General features: G+C 35.5%; 1 protein-coding gene across 12 annotated transcripts in view; it reads right to left on the reverse strand.

Moving 5' to 3' along the window:
* CLASP2 (cytoplasmic linker associated protein 2) overlaps window positions 1-26,010 on the reverse strand; it is a 145,997-nt gene that overhangs the window by 27,605 nt on the left and 92,382 nt on the right. For 3 of the 12 annotated variants that reach the window (XM_030231017.2, XM_050970768.1, XM_050970779.1), the window contains 8 exons: window positions 23,499-23,522; window positions 20,718-20,735; window positions 18,690-18,791; window positions 13,443-13,613; window positions 12,422-12,529; window positions 7,867-7,973; window positions 3,779-4,023; window positions 3,160-3,223 (listed from right to left, as the gene is read on the reverse strand). In XM_030231017.2, the coding sequence (XP_030086877.1) occupies window positions 3,160-3,223; window positions 3,779-4,023; window positions 7,867-7,973; window positions 12,422-12,529; window positions 13,443-13,613; window positions 18,690-18,791; window positions 20,718-20,735; window positions 23,499-23,522 (839 nt within the window). The remainder of the gene's footprint in view (window positions 1-3,159; window positions 3,224-3,778; window positions 4,024-7,866; window positions 7,974-12,421; window positions 12,530-13,442; window positions 13,614-18,689; window positions 18,792-20,717; window positions 20,736-23,498; window positions 23,523-26,010) is intronic. The other 9 variants (XM_050970774.1, XM_050970772.1, XM_050970780.1 and 6 more) reach the window with 6 other exon arrangements.

Raw genomic sequence — 26,010 nt, forward strand, 5'->3', positions numbered from 1 at the left:
CCAAATACGTCCTTTCTGTATTGTAATATGGAGTCTTCAGCTTTCACAGCCCTAAAGTAAGGGGAAAATACACTTAGGCAAACAAACAAGTTCTGGTGCTATAAAGATTACATTGTGCGTGTGTGGGGTGTCTCACAAAATCCTTCAAACTGAACTACACAGCTTGGCAGAATTTAAACTTGTACCTGTTTCACAGAGTTTGCAGACACTGACACACATGGCTTTTCCATTAAAACATGGAAGCTGAACAAACTGGTTACAAGCCCTGACTTGATGAAGTAATATGGACTTCTTATGACACTTCAAACATATAAAGTGGCTTAAACTGAAATAATTATAAAGTGAATTATGATTCACTATGGCTAAAGTACTCTGAAGATCCTGTGCTAATGTTTTAGCTGTTAAAAATACATGCAATTGAGGACTCAGCTTTTTTTTAAAGCTTTGTTTCATTTTAGATTTACCACAGAGAATATTTAGAAAAAAATAAGTCAAGTAATTTTGTTGCATTTAAAAAAAAATACTTAACCTATCATTTTGTCTCAGCATGAAGAATTTAAGAAGGCTGAAAGAGCATTTAAGGTAAAGGATGAATTTGGAATGGAAAATGGAACTCAAGCACCTATATGTTGAAGAATGTATGTGGGTACTGCAAAAATTGCAGTTTCTGTTTTTATGATGCAAACTAAAATACTGAAATCAACCATCTAAAGTTCAAGTTCATAATAATTTGACAGTGGAAGAAGATAAACAGATATGGAAATAATTATAAGTGATCTACCTCTAAAGTGAATTATTTCAGATGTGCCAACCACCACAATATAAAGCAGGAATGCATAACCAAAAAATGTCAGTTAATTAGTAGATAAAGCACATCTCGTAACTTTACCACACGTTTTACTAATTGTTTATAGCATTTTATGATTGCAAAAGGCTTGACACTGCATGAACTCTTTGGGGAAGAAAAATAGAGAAAAGGGGTTAATTGCACATTCATGCAAAATAAGGTTAGGCTTCCAACAAATACTGAACCAACTTACTCTCTAAAGAGAGTTCCAACACAGGGGACAGCATGCAAAACCAAACAAAAACAGAACAGAACAAAACAACAAAAAAGGGAAAAAGATAAAAACACACAAATTAGTGGCCATCAATACGAAGTTCCTGTATGGAATATAAACCAAAATAAAACAAAAAAGGTACTTCAAAACTTTAATGACAAATTTAAGTAATTTTATTGGGATACCCAATTTAATTTTAAAATAAGCACTTGGCATGTCCTTTAAGACATTCTCCTATTTTCTCCTCCAAATATTATTACTCTCTTATTCTATGCAATTCCCTCCATCCAGATATCATGTTAAAGTAAACCTTATAAAATCCCACAAAAGTGATGACAGCATAATTCCTACAGACACTTGAGTAGAATCTATGATGAGATTTATGTAGGCGTATGTGTGTGATTAAAAAAAAAAAAAATCACAGCTCATGAACTCTTACTACTTAAAGGGTTCTCCTGATAACATATTGATAACTATTAATAGTTTTGCAACACCAAAAACCAGGCAAAGTTTCAGGGACTGAACAGCTGTACCACAGGTTACAACACAGGCCAAATTTTTTTGAAGCTACGTAATTTCATATCACAGTGGCCAGTAAACAGAACAATCAACTGAACAAGTCAATATAACATTTTTAAAGGCTTATTTAAAAGGTAAAAAGCTCTTCTAGCTGTGACATATGCATTACTGCAATACTAATTACCACAGAACAAACACACTTAAACCAAGCTGCTATTAACAATTTGGTAATTACTTCAAAAATTCCAGCAATATTTCCATACTTAATATTCTTTCCTCTGCTTTCACTTTTTATGTAAAGTTTTTTTTTTTTAACTGCTTGGTTTAGTCTTTTCTTCTGGATTTCTGCAGTATGTGAACAACTTTAATACCATGTTGCTGTTGGCAGTACAAGTTATTTCCAAAATACACGGTGTCAGAGATAGCAGCAGTTACTTTTTCCAACAGGAAAAATAAAGAGGACAGATGAACACAAACGTTAACCTGTGAAGACCTCTCATCACTCTCAATTTTATTTTCCATTGCAGCAATAATAAAAAATGTTACATATTTTTAAAAATATGTAAAATGTATTGCATAATCAAAGTAGTTTTTCAGGATTCTTCTGGGAAAAGTCAATACTTCTAAAATAATACCCTATAATGAATTCATCTTTATAATTTTATTAATTCTGAAATACCAACACAAAGTAGGACATGTTATACTCAACATAAAATACACCTCTTCTTTCAAACAAGCCTATAATTAAATAAAATATAAAGTTAGGCTTTTTTTTTTTACATTATTACATTTATTAGGCTCCTTCCTTACCTGCATTTCCCTTCTGCTATGAGAAACTGCCAGGTTTAATCAAGCTGTACTAGTAACCCACCTCCCACAAAAACTGTAAAAATACTACCATGCAAAGTAACTCACTTAAAAAGATTTTAATGGTCTTAGAAAACAGAAGCACTTTCCTTGTTATATCATCCATACTGAGTCATTACCTAAGTAAAACTGAATAAAACAGCACATTTTCTTTTATACCAAAGTATAGTCTCCTTCTGGACTATTAAAAAAATAACCTAAAAATTATTCACCAGTCTCAACTGCCAGCCCTATCTACAAAATTCATGGAAGATATCATAAGCTACGATAATACACAATGTCCTAGAAAATAACTAAGTACACATTTGGCATAGTTTATCTGATTATGTATGATTTAGTCAGACAACTCTATTTGTAACTTAAATTTCTGCAGAGCCTTTTCTTCTCATTGAGAGAAAAGCTATACTTGTGTTGAAGTGCCTCTCTAAACAACTTCTTAAAAACACAGATTTTCAGCACAAACCGCTGGACTACTTCAATGCATTTTATATAACATTGACCTTCACTTTATTTCCACGATCCTGCAGAAAAAGGGTGAAAAATTACCTTGCTCAAAACTCCGAATTAAATTAATTGAAATCTGATACCATTAACTACTTTTGCTTGTGAAATTTTATATATGCAAATATCACTGATGTAATTTACCATACCTGCCTTTCTTTTAATTTATGTTTTCAGAAATTTATTGAAGATAAGAAAAACTTACACATACCTTACTGTGAGGATCAGCAAACATTCTTGTGAAGATCTCACACAATCTTTTCAATTCAACACGACTGTCAAAATGACAACAAAACATTAGTCAACTCCCCTGCTAGTTCTGCAAGAACACTAATGCACAGCAATCAGTGAAATCACTAGTTAATACTGAATCAAGTAATCTAGTAAATTAAGTTTTGTTTGAGACATGGATAAAAATGTAATAACTTTCATCTAAAATGAGACTTCAAACCTCTTCAAATGTCTCTTTTAAACTGTCTCATGTATTATACCTTACTTTTGTAACAGTGCAGATACTGAAAAAGGTGTTCTTAGTAGTGAGTAGTAAACAATTTCTTCTGAATAAATACCCCAAAATTATAGTAACAATAATTCTTCTATTGACAGTAGATGGAAGCATCTTATGAACCAAACCCTCTGTATGGCAAGAATTCTCAATTGTGAATTCCCTACATCCACTAGTATATAAACATACACTAGTAGCCAGAAGTGAGAAAAGCTTTGTTGTTCCTTCCCCCATCTTACTCTCAAAGACACACCCTGCCTTCCCTCTCTCTCTACCTTTAACCAACATTGAAAGAAGATGTTTCTCTACTGAGATGCCATCCTACCTTAGAGTTCTCTGGTTCTTTAGTAAGTTCTGCAGGCCTAGAAGGCCTTCTTTCCTCTCTGACCAGTTGGTGCTGGCACAGCGGTTCAGGACCTCAGCCACGTCTTCTGTCTGCCTCATGTAGGTGGGGATGCTCCCGTTCCTGGAGCTGTAGGACCTTTCTGAACAGGCACTTGATGCATCACTGTTGGCATCATCATCTGAGTACATCCCATACGATTCGTATCTTCTTCGCACGGGCTTCTTCTATTGTACAGAGACACCCCAGATCAGCACTGATTCTCAAAAGGATAATACAACATACCCATAATGGGTCGAAACACCAACAGTTTCAATAACTGGTGTGTCCCCTACTCCCTGCAGTGACAAATGGCTCCAGCCATTCAGCAGGTCAAACCAAGTTAATGAAAACATTTTGACATATGCCTTACATAATATTCCAAATATAAACCCAAAGGAAATGCAGATGTTTGATGAAACATTTAACTTTAGGTCTTCTTTCAAAAACCCATGAAATTGCATAATAGGGTGACAAAAGACCATTGCAAGTTAGTTATTTCACTTCATAGCTTTATATAAATTACAGAGTTTAAGAATCAGAGGTCTACACAAATTTTGACATTTTAACTCATTTGTATCAAACAGGTTAATATCAAAATATCAAAATATTAAACTATTAAAGAAGAAAAATAGTTTCTATACCTTAGTCCGTATGTCTCCTAAGAGCTGTTAGCAGTAAATTATTGAAAAGAAACAGAAATTGAGAACAGGAAGGTAAGGCATAGCAGCACTGTGAGTAATAAACTTCCTGCCACTGGACAATATATATTCTTACTGTAAATTTTGTTCTTAGCTCTCTGTGTCTCATTAGCATATCACAGAATGTCAAGATGTAGTTTGCTAAGTTTCCATTTCCAGTAAAATATTACGTATCATGGGCAGGTTGCTCACAAAGACTTCTCTGTCAAAATCTTTGTGTCTTATGTGGTGATATTTGAGCATGAGCACATTAACTTAACACATGCAGTCAATTGTTACTTAACTACAAAACCTTGATTTGAACTATTTGTTTAACTTTAATATCTAAATTTTGTCATTGCAACAATTACAGTCAATGTTCTACAAAAAAAAATTATTACATAATGCAAAATTCTAAAATCTCCTAAAACAAAAAACAAGCCAGCAAAACAAAACACAACATACCAAAGATCAGAGGGGGGGAAAAAGCTATTTATCCTAAAATGAAAAAAACCACACACCTCTGCAAAAGAGCTCTTGCCATTCAAACTCTGGAGCTGAAGTCAGCATTTAAAAACTTAGTTTTGTTACATACTCAAAGAAGCAGTAAGTACAAGTGATTGTTTTCCCCTTAGTTACCACTGCCATTTGCACAGGGCTCTCATTTTTAACCATGGAATAACTTAAAGGATATCACAATACTAATCACAAACTAATCAATACAACAGGAAACAAGCAGGCTTACTGTCAGCAGAATGAGCATACATACATGTGTGAGAGAATAACTGAAGGGAAAAATCACAGAGATGTTAAGTGTTTTGGAAAAGGGAAAAAAAAGATTTTTCAGTAAACGAATCTGAAATGCCAAGGATGGTACTAAAGTAAAAGACAAAAATATGGAAAGATTTCCATTATTGCTGCATTTTATACAGCAATATTCAAAATGGATCTTAGGCAGAAGACTGACACCTCTTTGGCTTCACCACTACTAAAACTGGCGAAGTATTTTTCATAAAATAAAAACAGTAACACAATCTGGAATATTTTTGTATTTATATTATGTATGTCAGGACTCAACATTCTACCTTTTAAAAATACCACTATGAGTGTGAATCTTCAGTCTATGGTAAAACAATAAGGGTGTTTATTACCAGATTTCCATCTCCATGGAGCCATTTGTACAGGACAACCTGTACCATTTAGAACATGGCAAGGAACGAGGCATGCAAGTACTACAATAATAAAATGATGCAGTTCTTGATCCTTCTTTGTCATGTCAGACTCTAGTTAAAATATACAAACCAATTTTCCTCTAACATTTCTAGCAACATCATGATATTTTGGATTCAGGTAATGCAAACCGGTTTCTCTGAAGAAGTTTTATTGCTTCAACAAAGCAGGACATATTCAAGCCTCAAGAGTAGTTATTGGAAACATGACTTTCTCCTCAGCTTATATTCTTACTACATTATTTTCCCAGCAAGTTTGAAAACTAGGAGGCTGCTGAAAGTAATGAAGATACTCTTTGTGATGGACCCATGTGGAGAGGACCATAGCACAGACTTTCCAGCTATAGCCACAAAATTTCTATGTTCCACAGACTATTCTTCTATTGTTCCCTATTCCAAAATCCAGACTGACTTCCAGTTTACAAACCAGAATTCACTATTAATGCTGAAAACTTTAGGCAAGTTTGTAATAACAGAAAGGGGAAAATGCACTCAACTTCACCATGACCTCTTATGCAAGATTTCACAGATATTCTGACGTCTATGCCAGTGAAGGCACACAAATTTTAAACTAATATGTCAAGAAAGAAGTATTAACCAAGAAATTAATAAATACTCATACTAAGAATATGACAGAGTTCTTCACATTTTGAAATTTTGTTTCTCTCTACTGAGTTATATCTGACTGTTATTCAGAGTCTCATTTGTAGTTGTTTACTAACTTTCAAAATAAGTTTTTCTTAAAACAGAGAAATAACCATTTCTCTAAAGCATTCTGGTAACTAGAAAAAAGATACTTACAAGTATTTAATGAGATGCAAAGAGCATACAATAATTGATAAAATGTACCTGATTCATAACATCAGTATTTTAAATTAACCAAGGATTTCTACTTGCTGATGTAAATATCAGAATAGCAAAATATATCACGTGTTCAGTTTGGCTTACAGGGGCAGGAAGGCAGAGAAGCCAAACCCACACTTTTAAAGAACAGCATAGATTAAGAAAGAGAATAAGCAGTTTTAACTTAGTGTAACATTTTGAAAACAAAGAAAAACAAAAACTAAACTTATGAAATGCTACCTGCTGTGATGGTTTTGGCTGGGCTAGAGTTAACTTTCCTCACAGTGGCTGGGTGTGAGGTTGTGTTCTGGGTTTGTGGTGGTGGATTATCCACATGGTGGATAACATAGCGAGGTTTTGTTATTCCTGAGCAGGGCTCACACAGAGCTGAGACTTTTTCTGCTTTTCCTACTGCCATGCTGGCCAGGAAGCTGGGGGTGAATGGGAGAGTGGGAGGAGACACAGCCAGGACAGGTGACCCAAACTGACCAAAGGCACATTCCAGACCACATGACATCATGCTCAGTATATAAAGTGGGGAGAAGGAGGAAGAGGGGGATGTTTGGAGTAATGGTGTTTGTCTTCCCAAGTCACTGCTGTGTGTGGTGGGGCCCTGCTCTGCTGGAGATGGCCTGCTCATGGGAAGCACTGAATCAATTCCTTGCTTGGCTCCTCCTAGATGCATGGGTTTTGCTTTCCATATTAAACTGTCTTTATCTCAAGCCACAGGTTTTCTGGCATTTAACCTCCTGATTCTTTCTCTGACACCAGTGGTGGGGGAGAGAGAGAGTGGCTGTGTGGGGCTTGGCTGCCCAGCCATCATTTTCTCTCTTCAGTATCAATTTCACCTGCTGTCAGACAGAAAAACTTTAAATGGCACCCAGACTTCTGGTAAGCAGAGGGCTTTAGCTGTCATCATTTCCAGCTCTAACAAGCCTTCAACCTATCCTGAAGTTTTTCTGGCTGTTGTGAGAAAACTGCTGGTTAGTTCAGCCTGCTCAAGTGGCTCCTTAGGCCACTCCAACACAACAGTCCAAGACTGTTCCTATCTGCCATTAAAAAAAAGCATTCTTCTCAAAAGTTAAAACCTTTTTTTTTTCTCTAGGGAATGAAAATTCCAATACTTGCAGCTCCAGCAACTCAGTTTCTTTCTTTTTTATATTTTGCCCCCCAAGAAGCCAATAAAACAGTAATTTACAAGTTGTTCTGCATGCTAATGTACAGGAACCAAACACTTAAAGAGCCTGTAACCCCCACAAGGTAAGTGTGTGATTCTTACCAAAGCATCTGCTACTGCCTCTTCCACATCAGAACCTGTGTTCAGAACTCGCATAGCGCTGACTGATGACGATAATCTACTCGACTGACTAATTCCAAAGCCAGCACCTGTTACAACAACAAAAATAAATACAAAGAATTCAATCAGAATAGAAAGCTGGGATGTAAATATCACACTGACTTATAAAAACCCAAGTAGAAGAAAAGCATTTGCTTAGCATTTTTAATAAGTTATGTAGTAGATAAAATAACCATTTCCATTCTGAAGTCTTTAGTGGTACAGACAAAAGTAAGAATTCAAGTAAAAAGCCGGTCACCCACAAATGTTCCGTTCCAACATCACATGGAAAAACCCCTATAAAACAATGGTTTTATTTGAAAGAAGTTTTGCTTTTTCAAAAATTAATGTCTTCTTCATTTTGGGTTTTTGTTTTCATTTAGAAAGAAAGCAAATACAATAGGAAGGCTATTCAGATTGTTGATTAGAAAACTACATGCATAAAGAATGCTCTACAAATACTAAACAAATAGAAAACTAAAAAAAAGTTTTTCTGCAAGTAAAAAAATGTTAAGGATAAAAGGATTAACATTGGAGGATGAGGGTGGAGACAAAATCTAGCAACATAAACACAACTATCTGGATTATTAAAACCACAAAACTCAAATTAATATAAATAATGCTTCTAAAACTGAACTATGAAAATAACCAAGTAGGCGGGGAAAAAAAAATCCAGGATGACTGCACAGATGACAGCAAAGGGTACTCATCCTTCACCTGTGGCCCCATAAGCATCAGGAGCGTAGAGGGCACCAGTGGATCTGGAGTGATGTCTGGAAGCTGCAATAACAGGATTAAATATACCCTATCTATGACCATGGAATCAAAGTGCTGCAATAGCTGCTCAGGTGAACAAGAGAATATTTATCAAAAAGATTCAGCTTAAGCACAAGAAACTGAGTATTAAAAAGAAGCAAAAATCTTCAGAGTAGCTCTTTGATTATACCAAATATGATTATAAAGGTTTATGTACACTGGACATTTCATGCATAATTTTTTTTAATTTACAAGATTAAGAGCAGGATAAAAGCAAGTACGTTTAAGTTCAAAGAAGAAAAGGTGCACAGACACACATGCACACACTCACACACAAACAGAATCACAAGAAATACCTAAAAAGTTAACAGTCCACTGACACTGGTCTTTCATTGTGGACTTAAATTCTGTGTGCTCCAGTCAGAGCCAGAGCTCACATATCAAACATTATCTGCAAAAAGTGCCTCCTACACAAACCTGCTGTGTTGGCAGCTGACAATTTGTACACACTTGAATTCTTGCCTATGTTGCAGACAACTCAACCTCAGTAAAAACTCACCACTATGTAAATGAAGTTAAAATTAGGCAATTATAATTAAAAGTTTAACATAAGGCAACCAATGCAATTAATAATTCACATACTTACTATTTTATTTAAATGAATAAAACGTGAAGCTGAAACACATGTTAGTTGCTACAGCTCATTAAGATTCTTTAAAGATATGGCAACTGGAAACTGAAAATCCTTAAGGATTTCTGAATAAAACTGAGTACTCCACTCCTTACGGCACTTGTATAAAACTGCTTTTTTAGTAATTCTGAAGAAGCTGACTCACCATTGCTAGGATTTTCTTTCTTAAAACAAGAAATTTTTCAATTAAATGTGTTTTTAAACAATTCAACTTTTTTCTTCAGTTCACTTAAGTCAGAATTTTACTGCCACATAAATGACAATTTAAGCTTGAACCCAAATGTCCACCCACAGAGGCAAAACTCCTAGATAAAATCTTACAATTTAATAAGCAACCATAAATGAACATATCTTACTCCTTCTGGATATATAAAGTAGCACAAACAGACAAATCAAATTAATCATCCTTTTCTCTGATTAGCAAAGACCATTCAAGACTCTGATTTGAATCACATACAGGTGAACCATGGACCAAACAACATTTTGGGAAGGACCTTTTAACCTGAGTGCACTTCCACAATGATCCTAAGCCCTGTAAAGATCCCAGAAACAACACTGTGTCTTTCCTCATTAACTTCTCCACTCCTTACATAAGGTACAGTGAGGTACTTTATTTCTAACTAATCCTACATAAAGATGTTTGGCTAGGGCATTTTAGTTTGGAATTAATGCTTCATGGAATGCTTGGTTTTTCAGAAAGTGAATCTCAGCATGGAAAAGGAGACAGGACTGAGGGTGTCCCAACACAGACATCACAGCTGACAGCTCTTTAAATACAAGCATTAACAGGATAAACTTTCCCCTTACTTTCAATCAATGAACGCTGAAAATTACAGGTTCAGCTGAAAACTAGAAATTCAAGCTTTAGGCAAGAAACTTGAAACGACTCCTGCCCCTACATACATTTGAAATATGCTGGACAAGTTTTTAGACAGTGAAAAAAAGCACTATATATAGGGCAAAATGTACCTCATTCCAAAACATATCTTCAAGAATATTCTTTGTACCCCTCAAACTGCAGAAAATGTCAAGTATTTCCTTTTGCTGTTGCATTTTTTAAAGTAATAATAAAAAAAAGACTTTATTTTAAATAGACTCACACTAAGATGAAATGAATGGTTTCTTAGCTAAAATACAGACATTATACTAGTCTGATATTTAACACTGACTATATTTAACAAAGGTAGACACTTCTATATAAATTACAAATCACTTGCCTCTTAATAGCTCTTATCTCCCAGTTTACAACATTAAACTGAGATGTGAGATTACATAAACACTTCATACCAATGTATACAGTGAAGCAATTATGTAGCATTTAGGTCATTTTATACCCTAAAGGGGGATAAAATCCATTCTATTTCATTTGTGTTCATTAGCAAAAATTTCTGTGCTGACAATGAGAGGCAATACAAGTTACATTCCCCTATTCAACCCCATGTCAAACTGCCTCTAGATACACAGAACTGAATTTGCCTTATTTCATCTTTCACTTGTACCAACAAAACAATAAATGACATTTTAAATCATTCAAATAAAAAGTCATACTGAAAGAAATCTTCATTGATTCCTATTCCCAGTATAATTTCCTTTTTTTTTTTTTTAAACCAATGCTAGATTCCTATACATGGTACTTTGCATTCTCTGTGCTACCAGACAATTCCACCTATTTCACTAGTATAGGTACATGTTTTGATATCTGAGTTGTAGAAATGAACTACATAAATAAGAATAAAACCTTCAGTGGCATCTATTCCAAATATCTCACGGTATTGCCTAATACAGACTTCTCAAGATAGTAAGCATTCCACCAATTACAAAATGTAAATCTGATCTTGAATGCATGTAATTCAAATCAAGCTGTAATGCAGCAAAAGAAGCACCAAGAGTTCTGAAAAACACCCTTGTTTTTAAAAGAACAGAAGGTACATATGTACTTCAACACAATCTCCCAGCCAGTCAGTGTTTTAGAAAAAATACAGGTTTCCTAATGGATCCTGAATAACATCTACATTTAGTATCATTTCCCAATTAAACAGCATCTGGGCAAACTAGCATTACTTACTGAAACAGCTTTCATTCAATTAATCTGTACTCTCCCAATAAAACCATGGCTGGCAGGAAGCCCTAACAGACCACAACATATGTCCAGTGCTAATTAGGAATACAGTAGGGTGCCTCAATTTGAGATAGAAACCAGAGATTTACTATTTTCAGACTATGTTTAACAGCTAGTATTATGAAGTCCTTAACTGTAAGCTACACTGAACAAAGCAAATAAGAAGGATACATACTGAAGACTATTTCAGACAAAGGTAACATCAAAAAGAGATATGTTTCAGATTCAATTGCACAGAGTGTATTATTACCAAACAAGCAAAACAAAAACTCAATCAACAAACCCAATATGTAAAAGTATTTTAAGCAAAATTTACTATCAACTTCGTAGTAACCTCGTCAAAAATACATGGAGATGAAAACCTTCCCTAATCCTTAGCCAACATGTTAACGAAATAATAAACTAATATCCTTATGCCTCATTGCCATCTCAGAAACAGACTGATAATCTTGCAAAACCTTGCAATTCATGTCAGACCAATAAGTTGCTGACCATATAGCTAAGGGGACATAATTAAGTGTATTTTCTCCTTACACACTAGAATAATTCATTGACTAGGTAGAAAATTTTGAGCAACAGCTGACTCTGGACTCAAGTACCCAAGCAGTGAGTGCTGCAATAAAAAGAGAAACAAGCCATTTCAAGAAAACATCCAAAACCAGGAGTGCCTTTTCAAAATGGCACCTGGACACTGTGTATCACACACCTTTCTAGACTTGGTACTTCAGACTAAGCCTAGCAAAGCCTGTATTTCCCCTGTGTGCAGCCCATTCACACTCTGCTCAATCCTCCATGGGGGTAAGTGGGGGGAGAGCCAAAGGAAGGGAGAACACGGTGGCCAGCTACAAGCTAAACGCAGGAGGCACGGATTCGTTAGGCGCACGTAAGGAGGGGCAGGGACAGCCATGCACGACAAGGCTCCGAGTACTTACCCAGGGGTGGGAAAGAGCGGACAGGGCTTGTGTCCCTGCTACTTTCACGGCTGGCCTCCCTGCTGCAGCCCTGACTCACACTAGGCCGAGGAATGCGGCTGCCTCGCGCTAGTATGATTCAGGGTGCAGACAAACAGCGGCACAAAGGGAGAAGACATAAGAAAAGTTGCAGTTTTAATGCAATTCTGTTCCGCAGTAAGATCAAAGATGCATTTCTAAGAAAAAACATTGATGATTATGTCGCATTTTAAGTCATAACCTTTTTTACAGACTTTCTTCAGTGTGCTGGGTTAGTCTAAGTGTAGTCAGTTCAATGAAATTACTCTTTTGCACAGCTTAAAACGGAAATTTACTAACTCTTTATAGAATGGTTGAAAGACCCGTTGGAAAGGATGGAGAAAAAATGAGCAACATTGAGTAATGGTTCAGAATTTGTGCTCAAGATGAAGTTAATCAACAGCAGCACCAATGGAAAACTCCACAGCTTTATAAAGAAGGAAAATAAAATTATGTGGCTAAGATAAAAATCAACAATACAAAGGAAGAACAGCATCAGTACCATTAAAATCAACAGATGTTTTTCAATAACACTGTGTGCAATAAAGTGTAATCGAATTATACTGAGGCTGAAGACATGTAACCTTCATTTCAGCATCACAGCATTTACACATGTGCACACACATACATGGAAGACATGAAGTAATGAAGAACAGATTTCCAAAATGGTATTACACTTTCATTCAAAGGATATGGGTATTTTGGGTGTGAAGTGAAAAAAAGAGAAGGAAGAAAGGGAGGTGAGGAAAAGTACAACTACAACATTCTGACAAGACAAACCTCAGATTTCAGTTTCAGTTTAAAACTGTCTTGAGTATCATAAACTAGCCTCAGAGAACTCAGCCATGTTCCAGGACATATTCTATTTTTTCCATCCACCTATAATTAAACAGCAGCTGTAGATATCCAGCACTTAAAGTAAGAAGGGCTATAAAAAAACCAAGAGTTATTTGGTGACTCTTACCTACTGACAACCTAGAAGGACTAGCTTCTCTACTGCATCCCTGACTTCGTGGGATTTTGCTCCGTTTTTGTGCAGCTGCAGGATTCACCAATACTCTCTGAACTCCTGTGTTCATAGTGGAAAGCGTGGTTGTTGTCAAAACTCTTCCAGGAGACCCCGATCTACTGCCAGCTGAAGGTAGAATGAATAAATATTAGCAACAGCACAGTGGACAATCAATCATGGTTAAAAAGAAAATAATACCTGAAGTTAGTAGGAAGGTGGTGGCAGACTGAAATGATCAGGAAAAACTTACAAGGTAAAAACATGAAATAGAATGCCTTGGTCCGAGTTCTTACAGTACTGCATATAAGGCAGCTCAAATTATCGAGGCAAGGAAGCACCTGACATGGTATTTAGCACTCCATGAGCTCAAGAAACCACAATTATTATTTCTGGACTTCGTCAAGAGCTCCACAGTCCCAAATATGAATGTGTTCTTTTTTTTTAAGCTATGTGGTCTTGCTAACCACATTTTCTATTAATAGAGAAAAGCAAGCAAACAAACCTGTTGGAAAGCTAAAGGGAGAAACTTTAAACTAGGATTTAATAACTATCCCAGCTCTTCCAATGCAACCAATGTTAGAATTAATTAATGTGATTTTCCTAACATTTGAAATCTTCTCCCTTGCTTTTAAAAGTCTTCAAGGACTATTCTGACATTAAACAAAATATGACAGAAGACAGAGTACTCATGTACATTTCCGTGGAGCTTACCCCACAAATGACATAAAACCTTCAATTAGTTTAAAACAAGCTAAAAATTTGACTAGGATATATTTAAGTGCCTTAAATTTCTGGTAATTAAAACTGAACAGTACAAAGTACTACAGATGTACCAAGTACACTATCACTACCAGAAACTTTGGTCACTTATCTTTAATTTTGAAATTTTAGTTACAGAACATTCAAGTTCTAAGTTCTTACTAAAGAATTCATTCTTCCCTAGCTGTAACTAATTTATATCACCAGCTGATATTAATATATTGTTTCCAGCTGTACAATTCAAGAAATATGACCAAATAAAAGCAAAAGAGAATTTCAATCAAAGACTAATTGCATACAGTTTTGAACCCTTCATTAATCTTCAAAATACAATCAGGTAACTGTATGACCACAGTGATGCTATCAGATTTACAGACAACATGCAACTGTTCAAGTGAATTTCATGGGTTACTTCTTATGAAACACATTGAAAAAAAGATACAAGTTGACTAAAGCTTGACTATATGGGAAAAGAAACAAAATCCCAAACGAAGTAAAACATATGCTGGGTGGAAGAGAGAAATCTAAAAAAATGTACCATGCATGTACTTTCAGATTCATTGTTTGAATTCAAACTTGAAATGATTATTTAGCAAAATCCCTTTTCCAAACTATGGGCCTATTCAGCAGAAATGATAAATAAAGTATTATGCAGCCTGGAAAAAAACAAGCACAACTTGTATAGCAACAGAAGAATAAGCAAACTTATAAAACTGCTGTTATGTGCAAAAATTAAGGGTTTGACGGTTTCTTCATATCAGGGTATTTCAACTTAGAGCTGAAATTACTATGCTTTCTTCCTGTTTTGTAACTCTTTAAAACAGTAAAAATATTGCTGAAGGTTTCATTGTGGTACAGACTGGTACATTTTCTTCAATAGGTTAGAAATCTAAAAAAACTTACTCTTCTCAAAATATTCAGAAGAAACGCAACCACTTGTTCTAATACTTTATTTAATCCTTCTAATAGTCTGACCTGTAAAGTGTACCACTGCAGTGCAAGCTAACTGAATGCAGCTACACAGCCTGAAAACAGCAGCATTGGCTTACTCTTGTCACTATTACCACTACCACCAGACCTAAGTGAGCTGAATGATGAAAGATAGATTACTAAGGCACTACTCCAAAATGACAAACCCTTCCCACCTCTCCTGCTTTCTACATAAGGATTGCACCCAATTAAGTTATGCGCAGCATATGGTAAAAAGCCAGCCAGAATTTCTGCTGAATAGGGTCCTTAAATGAGGCATGTCAAACAGGTGATCAAACAATGATGTGTACACAAATTCTGTAGACTCTTACCACCAATGGGGTTAGCAGACTGTGATCCTGAACAAGTGTAAAGGCAGGATTAGGGTAGGGATTTATAATCCATGAAGAGGGAGGGAGCAGAGCAGATTAAAAAATGAATGGCAAATGGAAATAAGAAAGCTTTAGTCATTTCACACAGGAAAAAAAGCCACAAGGGGGTTATGCTAAAGCAGTGCTATTAAGTAGCTTCCACAATTGAAGAATTAAACTCAGATGCTATGTACAAAGCAGATGAAGCAAAGCTGCACAAGCAAATTACAATTCTTCAGCTTTCTAATCAACAACCCAACACTGAAGAATTAAATTTCAATTAAGCATGAAACTGTAGCCTGGATATTACTTGAAAATAATATTACATTGCCAAAAAGGTTCAAGAAGTTCAACAGCTGAACAAAAATTACACACAAGATCAAAACTTTGTTTTTGAGACACAACAGTAAAGGAACTGAGCTGCAGGTGCGGTGGATGACCAAAACAAAAATCCAAATTCACAATGGCATAACTGAAAAGACTTGCATAGAATTCTTTGTTTTCCTCTTTAAAAGTAATCTTGAGTACAAAAGGAAGAATTTGTTTCCATTCAGAAATTCTCTGAATGTCAACTGTAATGCAATTTTAGCAGACTCTGTTAAATTACCCAACAACCAAACTGGAAAGAAGAGGAAAGAAATGTAACCATTTTTTTCCACAGGTAGGAATAAAATAGAGACATTTACTTTATGTTAATTTAAAAATAGAAGAGTAAAGGGCTTTTAAAACCCTAAAAAAAATGGTTTTTTGTAAAAGCATTCAAATTTGCAAGTCTTTCGTAAAATGATTTTTGAACAAAAGATAGCTGTAACCCAAAAATTAACAAAAGCATCTGTGCTAGAGTGGTTTTAAAAAAAAAAAGCTTAAATCTAGTATGAAGCTATTCTCTCATTATATAAGCTGGGGAACTTAAACAATCCCCTGTATGGAAACATTAAGCATCATGCTTCACACAATGCTGTGAAAATTTTCAGTCACATAAAGAAGCATCACCCAAACAGCTGGCATACAGTCCCTGAGAATTCTCCTTCGCCTCTCCATTTGTATTTGCCCTGCTTATCTTCCTTAAAACATCTCAGAATTCTTGTTCTCCCCCACTGACAGGTTATAATGAGCTATTTGAAGCAACTGGTTATGAACAGAAGTAGTAATAAAAGGCTGTAAAGATGCATTCATGCATTTAATTTTCACACATCATCACATGTAGTCAGATCTAGTTATCTCAATTTATCTCTTGAGACATTAATACTGTGTAAAAATGAAAAATAACCACAACAACCCTGTCATTATTAGTAAAAAAACTGGAAAGGCCTAATTTTGCTTCTCTGGATATACAGTTATTTATTGTTATATGAAAGTGATCATCACTTAACTATTATATTGCTACCTAAATTTATCCCCCTCCCCAGACATTTATCAAGTATCTTCACTTTTATCTTCACTTAATCTTCACAAATTTACCAAATCTATTCAAAGTGCAAAAGTATTTTCAAAAAGCTTAATTCCCAACTTTCTAATACTAATGAAAAAATTGTTACAGACACTGCTTATATCTTTTCATAGAAGGGAAGAAGGGATTAGAAGGAACTTTACCTTCCCTCCCTCTTAAATTATTCACATATTCTTTGCTTATGGTACAGTGTTGCAATCTGTAAAACAAGTTTTGCAGAACTTTTGTCCCAACAACTCATTTCAAGGCTCTCATTTCACAAACACTTCTGGGACTAGAGTATTGTCAAAGTCCTTAAGGGAACTTCTACTGAATTTTAGTAGTAGCAGTAGTAGTAGAATTTTAGTAGTAATTCCACTGAATTTTTAGTATGCTACATTTATCTGATCACATTGTTTGAAAGCTTTATTTCAGAAAACCTGAAAACACTAGATCAGGCTTGATCCAACTGTATTTGCTGGGAAATTAAATTATGCAAAACTGAACAGCAAGTACTCTAACAGGAAAAAAGGAGCTACTACCTGCTTTTTTAACTTCTAAAATCATTCTATTTATAATACATGCAGTCACTGCTATGAAGATAAATGCTTCTCTCATTAAATAAATTATTAAAGGGTTTTATTAAAGCAAGTGGATATGGTTAGTGATAGCAAAATAACTGTATTGAAATTTTTAAACCTGGTTTAGAACATTAGATCTGACAATTTATACATGTGGGAAGTTAATTTTAATTTTATTGTGCATTTGTCTTCTTTTCATTAGTTTAGCTGCATTTCACTTAATCAGACAAAGGTAAGAATCTGAAAATGCTACAGAGCTTAGTCAGAAAATGTCTGTTGGAGACATGAGATGTGTGGACAAATTGCAATAGGTCAGCCAGTGCCAAGAGTGTGAGGTAATCAGGTCTTTTTAATTAATGACCAAGTGCTTGGCTAGATCTGCTTTGGTTACTAAACACACACAGAAAATTACTGTGGATTAGCTGGCACATATTAAATTGCTTGTTTTAACCCTTTGACTCAACACAAGCTCAGTAACTGATTGTAATGTCAGGGGTTACTATTTTTCCTTCAAAGAAGAGTTAAGTAACGGCTGTCTGTAATAAAAAAAAAAAAAAGGAGTTTATACACAAAAGCTATAGCAGCACCTAGCTTAAAGAAAATGAGTATTTCTGGCTGAAATAAGACTATTTTAAAAATGGAAAATTAGGTCTCTCAGGTAACAATGAGAACATCATTCAGTCTACCCATTCTTCTCTATTACTAGTCCATGTTTATTGGCCTTTGACGTTGGGGAAGTCAGAAAAGGGGGGGAAAAGAATGTTGAGAAGTTATAATTGAAGACAGAATTTAAGGATAGATTTCAATTCCTACTACATTATCTAATTTAATTGGCAAACTAAGACCTAACCTAGTATTTTGTCCAGAGAAAACAACATGAATTGGAAAAGCATGCAAATACCACTGACCCAAAACACTGAAAAAAATACCTTCATTTTGGTCTGGCGATGATGAACCTAAGGCACAGAACAACAACTCAGTATGTAGCTTTTTTTAAAAAAAATTAACTTTGACTGTAGCCATTGGTCAATGAATATATGCTTAAGCATTTGGCCTCTTTATCAGGTATAACTGATAAACAGAAAATACATACGCTGAGATTGTGACACCACTTTGGTTCTACTCCGTCCTCTGGAATCTGTTTTAGAATTTCCAATGCCAACAGAAGGGGTGGAGAGCTTTGATCGTATACGACCTAGAAAAGAAAAAGGGCATTAAATCAGTTTTTCACAGCCATGCAGGAAGCAGAGCATCAGTAGTATTTACTAATATTTTCTAAAGTTTCTGCATATAAAAGAAGCACAATGTAACTGAACTGGTGACAATTCGCTTGGGATAATTAGTAGAAATTTGACCACCTTGAGGAATTTAATAGCTGAGGAAGCAAGATACTTTTCCTCTGATGCTACATGTTTCATCAAACAATTTGCACATTACACCTTCAACACCCTGGACTGGCTAGCTACGTCTTCCTTCCTTCCATATGTGTCTACTACATTAAAAAGGGGGAAGTTCACTCAATACACTGCAATGCAAACACTAATGTTGCTGTATCAGGTACAGTGTTCTCATGATTACTTGAGCTTCTAATTCTACTTTTGCTGTCATAAGAAAACAGATTCTGAGCTTTCTTCCTAACTTCACTTCTCTTTTTAAAAATCTAAATACCAGATTCCTTATTACTGAAGATTCTACTGTATTCCTGGCCCCAGTCATACAGACTTCTACAGGATTTCCCAAACCTTCTAGAGCATTTTGCAAACACTAAATGCATTTAAGTACTTCTCATGACAACATGATATAAAGAAATACTACTCTCCTCACTAGACAGGAAAGCCAAGCAAGAGACACATTAAACTAAGTATCTACAAATGAAACAAGAGATTCACTTTTCTCTAGAATGCCAAATGGCAAATTCTCTTGGGTTTGCTCAAAGCTTTCTGCATTGCTAGCCATGTTCCTTGTAACATCCAGCATATACAAAGAAATTACAGAAGAAAGGAAGATCCCAGTTGTCTGAATTATAGCTATCTGAAAGACTGTTCATAAAAGAAAATAGTGGTGTTGTATACTACATTTCCCAAGCCAACCTCTCAAACAAGAGAAAAACTAAATCAAAACCAAACTCATGCTAATCATAATTCTTCTAAGCTGCAAGAACAAACACCAAAAAGTCTGTACAGGGTGGATCTAGCTCAACAAGCTCAACACTTTTAAACACAGCATGATTAAAATATTTTCTAGAGATGCTGAGTTAATATTTGATCTAAAAGAATTAAGTACATAGACTGTTATTTAATTCTAGCCTCCTTAGGCTTTCCACAGCAGAATTTGGAGATCAACCAAGTTAATATTATTAATCCAAGTAGAGGGAATAGCCACAGATGAGAGTCTATAGAAAGAGAATCAGGATAAAGGAGGTTATTCACTAAAACAATAGGCTTAGCAAGAACAGTTAGATTAACTAGTCCAAACTCTACTAGTTATCCCCGTGCAATGGCATTTGAGAGCTGTGAGACTGCAAGGCATGTAACTGCATTCAGAATTTGGCCCAAAACCTAGGAATACAGAGTGCCACTATTTCAATACTAAGTTAAAGTATCACCTGGAACCTGTTTCAGTTTTATCAATGTAAAATAAACCAGTTTGTGTCTGTGAGTTAAATGAACTGTTAACTCATTTGGAGCCTCTACATCCATTCACTAATGGCAGGTTTAAATGCTAATTACAGATAGAAAATTAACTTCCAAGTCTCACAGAGATGAGTAATAGTAGCACCTGCTTCCCAGAGCATGAACACACTTGATGAAATATTCTGTGACAAGACTTGCTTTAAAAAATGAACGCAAAATTATAAAGCCCCTGTATTTTCACAGTAGAAATGCTAAGCAATGGTACTTAAGACTGCAGATGAGTAACTGAGAATTAAAAGCAAAAGAATTTTAAAAATAGTATATAACAACCAAGTATTAAATGCATAAGCTGTTAGCCCATAAGCCCATTTTTGTTATGAACCTCCACAAAGCCCGAGAAATACCAAGTTCTACTTTTAAAGCTTCATTTGTATCAATGAAAATACAAAGCTGAAAATATTAGCTAGTCTAACAAAGTAGTTTCTTACCATCTTCAGAAGCTGTTCCTAAACAGAAAAAATAATAAAATACATGATATTCCATACATAACCATGTCTTTGAAGTTTCTTTTTGAGATTAATCTTGGAAATCTTGAGAGCTAAAGCTTTTATGTTGTAACTCCATAACTGAAGTAAAATAATCAAGAAAATATCCATACTACACTGAGAGCAATTTACAAGAACAAAATGCACATCACTGCCTTTCAAACCACAAAAAGTTCAATAGAAGAAAATTACACCTATGAGATCAGTCAAAAAATTACATATATAGATCAAAACAGACATTAAAAATACTGTAATGCAAGCTCTCCTGGAAATATGAAACATACTGTTATACATAACCTCAGAGAAAAACACAGAGACAGTGTTTCTCACACTGGACAGTGATAATTTGATAGGAACTGCCAGCAGTAGGATTTCTCTGAATTAAGCCTGTGATTACTCTCAAGACCAAGTCTTGCTCAGAGACATGGAAGGAATATGAGCTTGCTGAAATCAGATCACACTCGGACAAGTATGCTGAGCTTAACAAGGCTTGATTTTTGGTAACGTGAGAGTCAGATAAGGCTTTCTCCCATCAGTACCTACGAACTGATGGGACCCCTCCTCATCAGCAGTCCTTCCTCTAAGTTCCTCTGAAACACATCTTATTACAGAATAAAATGCATACTAGTAATGATAAAAATGTTAAATACCCCTAAAAAAAAAAATCAAAGGGTATTTCCATTTTTATTTTCACCCTCTACCATTTTTGCCCTGCAAGAAAACTACAACGATGAAAACATCTGGTAGTGTTTTTGGCTAGCCTGAACACAGCTAGACTTGCTGGGAAAGTTTTCTCATGTTACAATATCTTCACAGAACTATTTTTAAAAACTCCCTCTAAAAAACTAGTTCAGTGTATTCAATGCTTCTTCCCAAAAATCAGTTACAGTAATATGTAGGTAGGAGTGCCTCAAAGTACCAAGTGAAAATTTGCCAGTTTGCAAAAACTCAAAACCAAGCAAAAAACCAAACCCCCCAAACCCTGAGCTATCTCTCCAAATCCAACAGTCTTGCAGAGATGGATCTTGGAAGGCAGATCCTATGCAACACCTAAGACAGGCTAACAGACTCCTCAAAGCTCCTAAAAGGGGTGGTTCTGTTTCTCGTTCCCCTCAACCTTGTGCTACCACCTGGTCTGGATGGCTAAAGGTTCACTGGCAGCTCCAAAAGCTAAAGAACAGAGTATTAGTCACTTTTATGAAATCCGTTTTATGGAGTTTGTTCGCCTACAGTCATCAATAATGGAATATCACAAGGTGCTAACAAAAGAAGAGATAAAAAATACATGGTAAAGGTTAGTGGGCACAGGGAAAATTATTAGTTCCTCCTGGTGGTGGTTAGATCAGAACAGCTGTATCATACAACTACAGCTGGACAGCTGAGCTGTTTTCATTCCATCTTGTAGATCGTTTCTAGAGACAGCTTCTAGAACAAAACCCCAACTGTTAACTCTGATCAATTGTATAGCACTTCCCTTGCTGCTTTAAACAGAAATGTGCAACGTATTAGTTGTGACTTCTGGACAGAACAAAAGAAAAAGCCTACATGGCCCTAAGAACCTTTATTTCTGGTGACAATGTCCAAAGCTCAAGATTTGCTATAAATAACAGCTATAAACAAACAGCTACAAGTAAAGCCTACTATAGCCTAAAGAAATGTAACGTGGAAATAAGCAATACAAACTCTACTATCCTATACAAACACTCCTCATTTTATTAAACTAGTATTGACATCTTTAGTGCTCAAAACCAGCTCCAATTCTTTCAAGAAGCATCTGTTTTGAAATTATTCAGGATTATGATTTAGAGATCTAGTTTCTTACTTTTTTCATTTCTATGAGGTACATTTGCTTCCAATAAGCTACTAATTCTTCCAAACATGCACAGTTAATAAATACATCCCATAAAATATTAAGTAAGCAGCAAACTTATTTAGGGCTTGTTAAGTGCTCCCAAGCAGTAAATTAGAACTACAATCACCAAGCAGCAGGGTGGGACTGTCAGTTTATTATATGAGAAGCATTATTTGCACACACCTGAAACAGACAATTGCTATGAGAAGCTTGATGCTCAACTGCTTTGCAGTCCCTCTATGTGTTCGTAACAGAGTGAATTAATCAAAATCAAAAGCGAGTGCTAAAACTTATGTGGGATACTTGATATGTGATTCTAACAGCCAGGGCTTCTTCATAAATGATTTTTTAAATAGAATTACATTTTACTACAGAATTTAGAAGCACTTAAAATTATGTAGCAAGTCTAAATTTTTATATAGGAGATTTTTTTGGGTTTTTTGCCTTTTTTCATACTTAAGTGGTCAAGCATGTTCATCTCTCCCACTGCTGTTCTGCTAAGTCAAAAAAATTGAATTCACATGTAAAACTACGGAATCAAGTGGAACTAGATTAATTTCAAATGCATGTATTTAACTAGTTAAAATCAACATGTAACAATTACAAAACTGCTCTGTAATTAACAGAGTTTCTTTAAAAAAGAGGGGTAATGTCAGATTTCTGATAATGTTTCTGTTGCTGACACAGACCAAACATTCACAAAATTGGCAAATACAGCAATAGCACATAAGACATCAAGATTACATAGGTGTTAATGGAAACAGCATAGTAATTTGTTAATGGACAAATATATTAAACACCAATACTTTTACATAAAAGACACTTTATTAGATATTTAATAGAATTAGAGGACAGACTAAATAATTTCTTACCATCCATCTTGTCAGAAGTATCCTCTTTGTTGAAAAAGCAGGCAAAGAAACATGGAAAACTTAGTGTGTTAGAATAAAGGTGTTCACAGCAGAGTCATAAAACATTAATTGAGGAAAATACATTAATATTAAATACAGCAGACATGTTTATCTAATTAATGCATGTATAAGCTAACTTAAGCAAAGTCGGTTTTGCTCAGTGCAAGGCACAAAATTACAGAAGAGAGTACAAGTACCCTGCATAGTGATATTGATTCTGTATTTCCCAAATTTGAGAAAACCCATACAGGAAAACATTTATAAATGGTTTCATTCTTGGTGTATACAGTTACTGAAGCATCAGGACATATTTATATCATTAATGAACCATATATTTCTATTTCTTATGAAATGTGCTTCTGAGTATGAAGCCCCACCTGGGGTAAGGGACAGGAGGGAAAAAAACAGCACAATTAAGACAGAGGACAAATGAGAGAAAGTTTCACTCTGTTTTAAAAGCATTAAATATTTACCAGTTCAGCTGGAAGGTAGGGCAGAAATATTCTGACAGTAACAATCAAAATTAAAATATTTAGCACAAGACATATAATTACAGCTCAGGCCTCCTCAACAAGGACATTAATACTCAAGAATGTCAAAGATAGTCAACATTTATAATAACTAGAGAGTATCCTCCTGCTTCTAGCATAGTGTTATAATAAATCATAAATAAGCAAGAGTTCTTGTATTAATAATGAAAAAGGGAAGAGATGGGTGAACACAATTATGGATTACTATGCTTATAAGCTTCTGGCCTTCTAAGGCTTGAAATTTGGTAGCTGTGTAAGCAAAAGGTAGATATTTCTCTGCAAGCCAGGCTGAAAATAAATTCCAGCTCTAGGACACAATGTCATTTATTTTGGTATTGACTGCAACACCTAAAGGAAGTGGAAAGCACTACAGAAATAAAGTAACATTGCTTAGGCCTTTTCAGACCATGGTCAGCATTAACTTGATAGTTCTGTCATTTAACTTTCCATATTTGGGCTACTATAAATAAATCCCTTAAAATGAACAGAAGAAAGAACTTTACAAAGTAGCCCATTATCTGAAACATGGCACTTGCTTGGATTTGCACTCCATTCATTTAAGGGTTACCTTTTGAAAACAAAGAGTAAACAATATTTTGAAGCTAATCCACAACAAGCAACAGACACTGTCTACATAGTATGTATCCTTCAAATTACCTTACCACAGTGAAAAAACTGCTAGGAGATTGAGCCAAGATCAGTCAAGCAGTACTGCTTTTACGTGACTGCAAAGCAACCTTGGTCTCCTTGCCCTTTCACCACTGCCCTTTCACTGTCGGCACTAGGATTTGACTTTCATTGTACTTCGCCAGTATTGTCTTATTTTGCCATTTCAAATGACATCACACTGTTCTCCACAAGTGAGTGCCTCTACTAGCTAGGCAAAGCTATCCAGCAACTCAAATCCTTCAAATGAATAGGACCTGGATTTATTGCTTATTATTCCTCTCCCCCAATCCTCACTCATCCAATCAATACATTACAAAGAGAATAAGCTATTTCTGTTACTTTCCTGCTAAATCCACCACTGTTTACTTCACTGGAAACCTCTGTGCCCTTCTCAACCCTTGCTTACAAAATTCTTGGCATGAATCAGATATTGCTTTTAAAGTTGTAAAAGCAAACCAATACTCCAATCAAGAGATAATTTTCTGTGAAAGTCTTAAGACAATATAGTCCCTTCATTTGAGCAGCATAAAGAAGACATTAACAGAGCAGGATCTCTCTGATTTTCATTTGACTTTTCTTTTCCCTCTGTCACCATGCTCTGTGCCACTTTTACTTCTCTGAATGCCAGCTTTGACTGAGGTTCAAAACATGTTTTTTTGCACATCAAAACACACCAGACAATACTCTGATCTTGGAAAATTATCATCCCACATCTTTCAGCCTTTCAGACATTAAGTTAGAAGGAACTCACAGTTCCAGGATTATAGAACAGTTTGAGTTGGAAGGGACCTTAAAGGGACCACCAAGCACCAACCCCCTTACTGTGGACAGGAACACCTTCCACTGGAGTGGTTTCCTCCAAGCCTAGTGCTGAACACTGTCAGGGATGGGGCATCCATCATTTCCCTGAGGAACAACCAGTCTGTAGCCTCCACCAAGCAGCCTCATGTCGGTGTCTACCTGCAACCCAGCAGGCTCTGCTGCCCCCACTGTGGTCAGCAGAGGGAGCCCACATCCAAAACTGCTATTCCAAATACCAAGTATTGCTTTTAGTTCAGGATTGCTCACTCTTTAAATTTACACTAAAATCAATGCCGTTCACAGCACTTCAAGCGGGCCCGGATGACAAAAAGAATCAAGTAATTTTAGGTAGCTTTAAACTTAAGTTCTGATTTTAAAAAGCACAACTAAAACCTTTGTAAACCACAGCCTACATGGATGCTAACAACTGCCCAAACACAATCCAAATCAGAAGAACTATACAGTGTCTTTGC

This window comes from Serinus canaria, chromosome 2, assembly GCF_022539315.1.
Source record: "Serinus canaria isolate serCan28SL12 chromosome 2, serCan2020, whole genome shotgun sequence".
NCBI lineage: Eukaryota > Metazoa > Chordata > Aves > Passeriformes > Fringillidae > Serinus > Serinus canaria.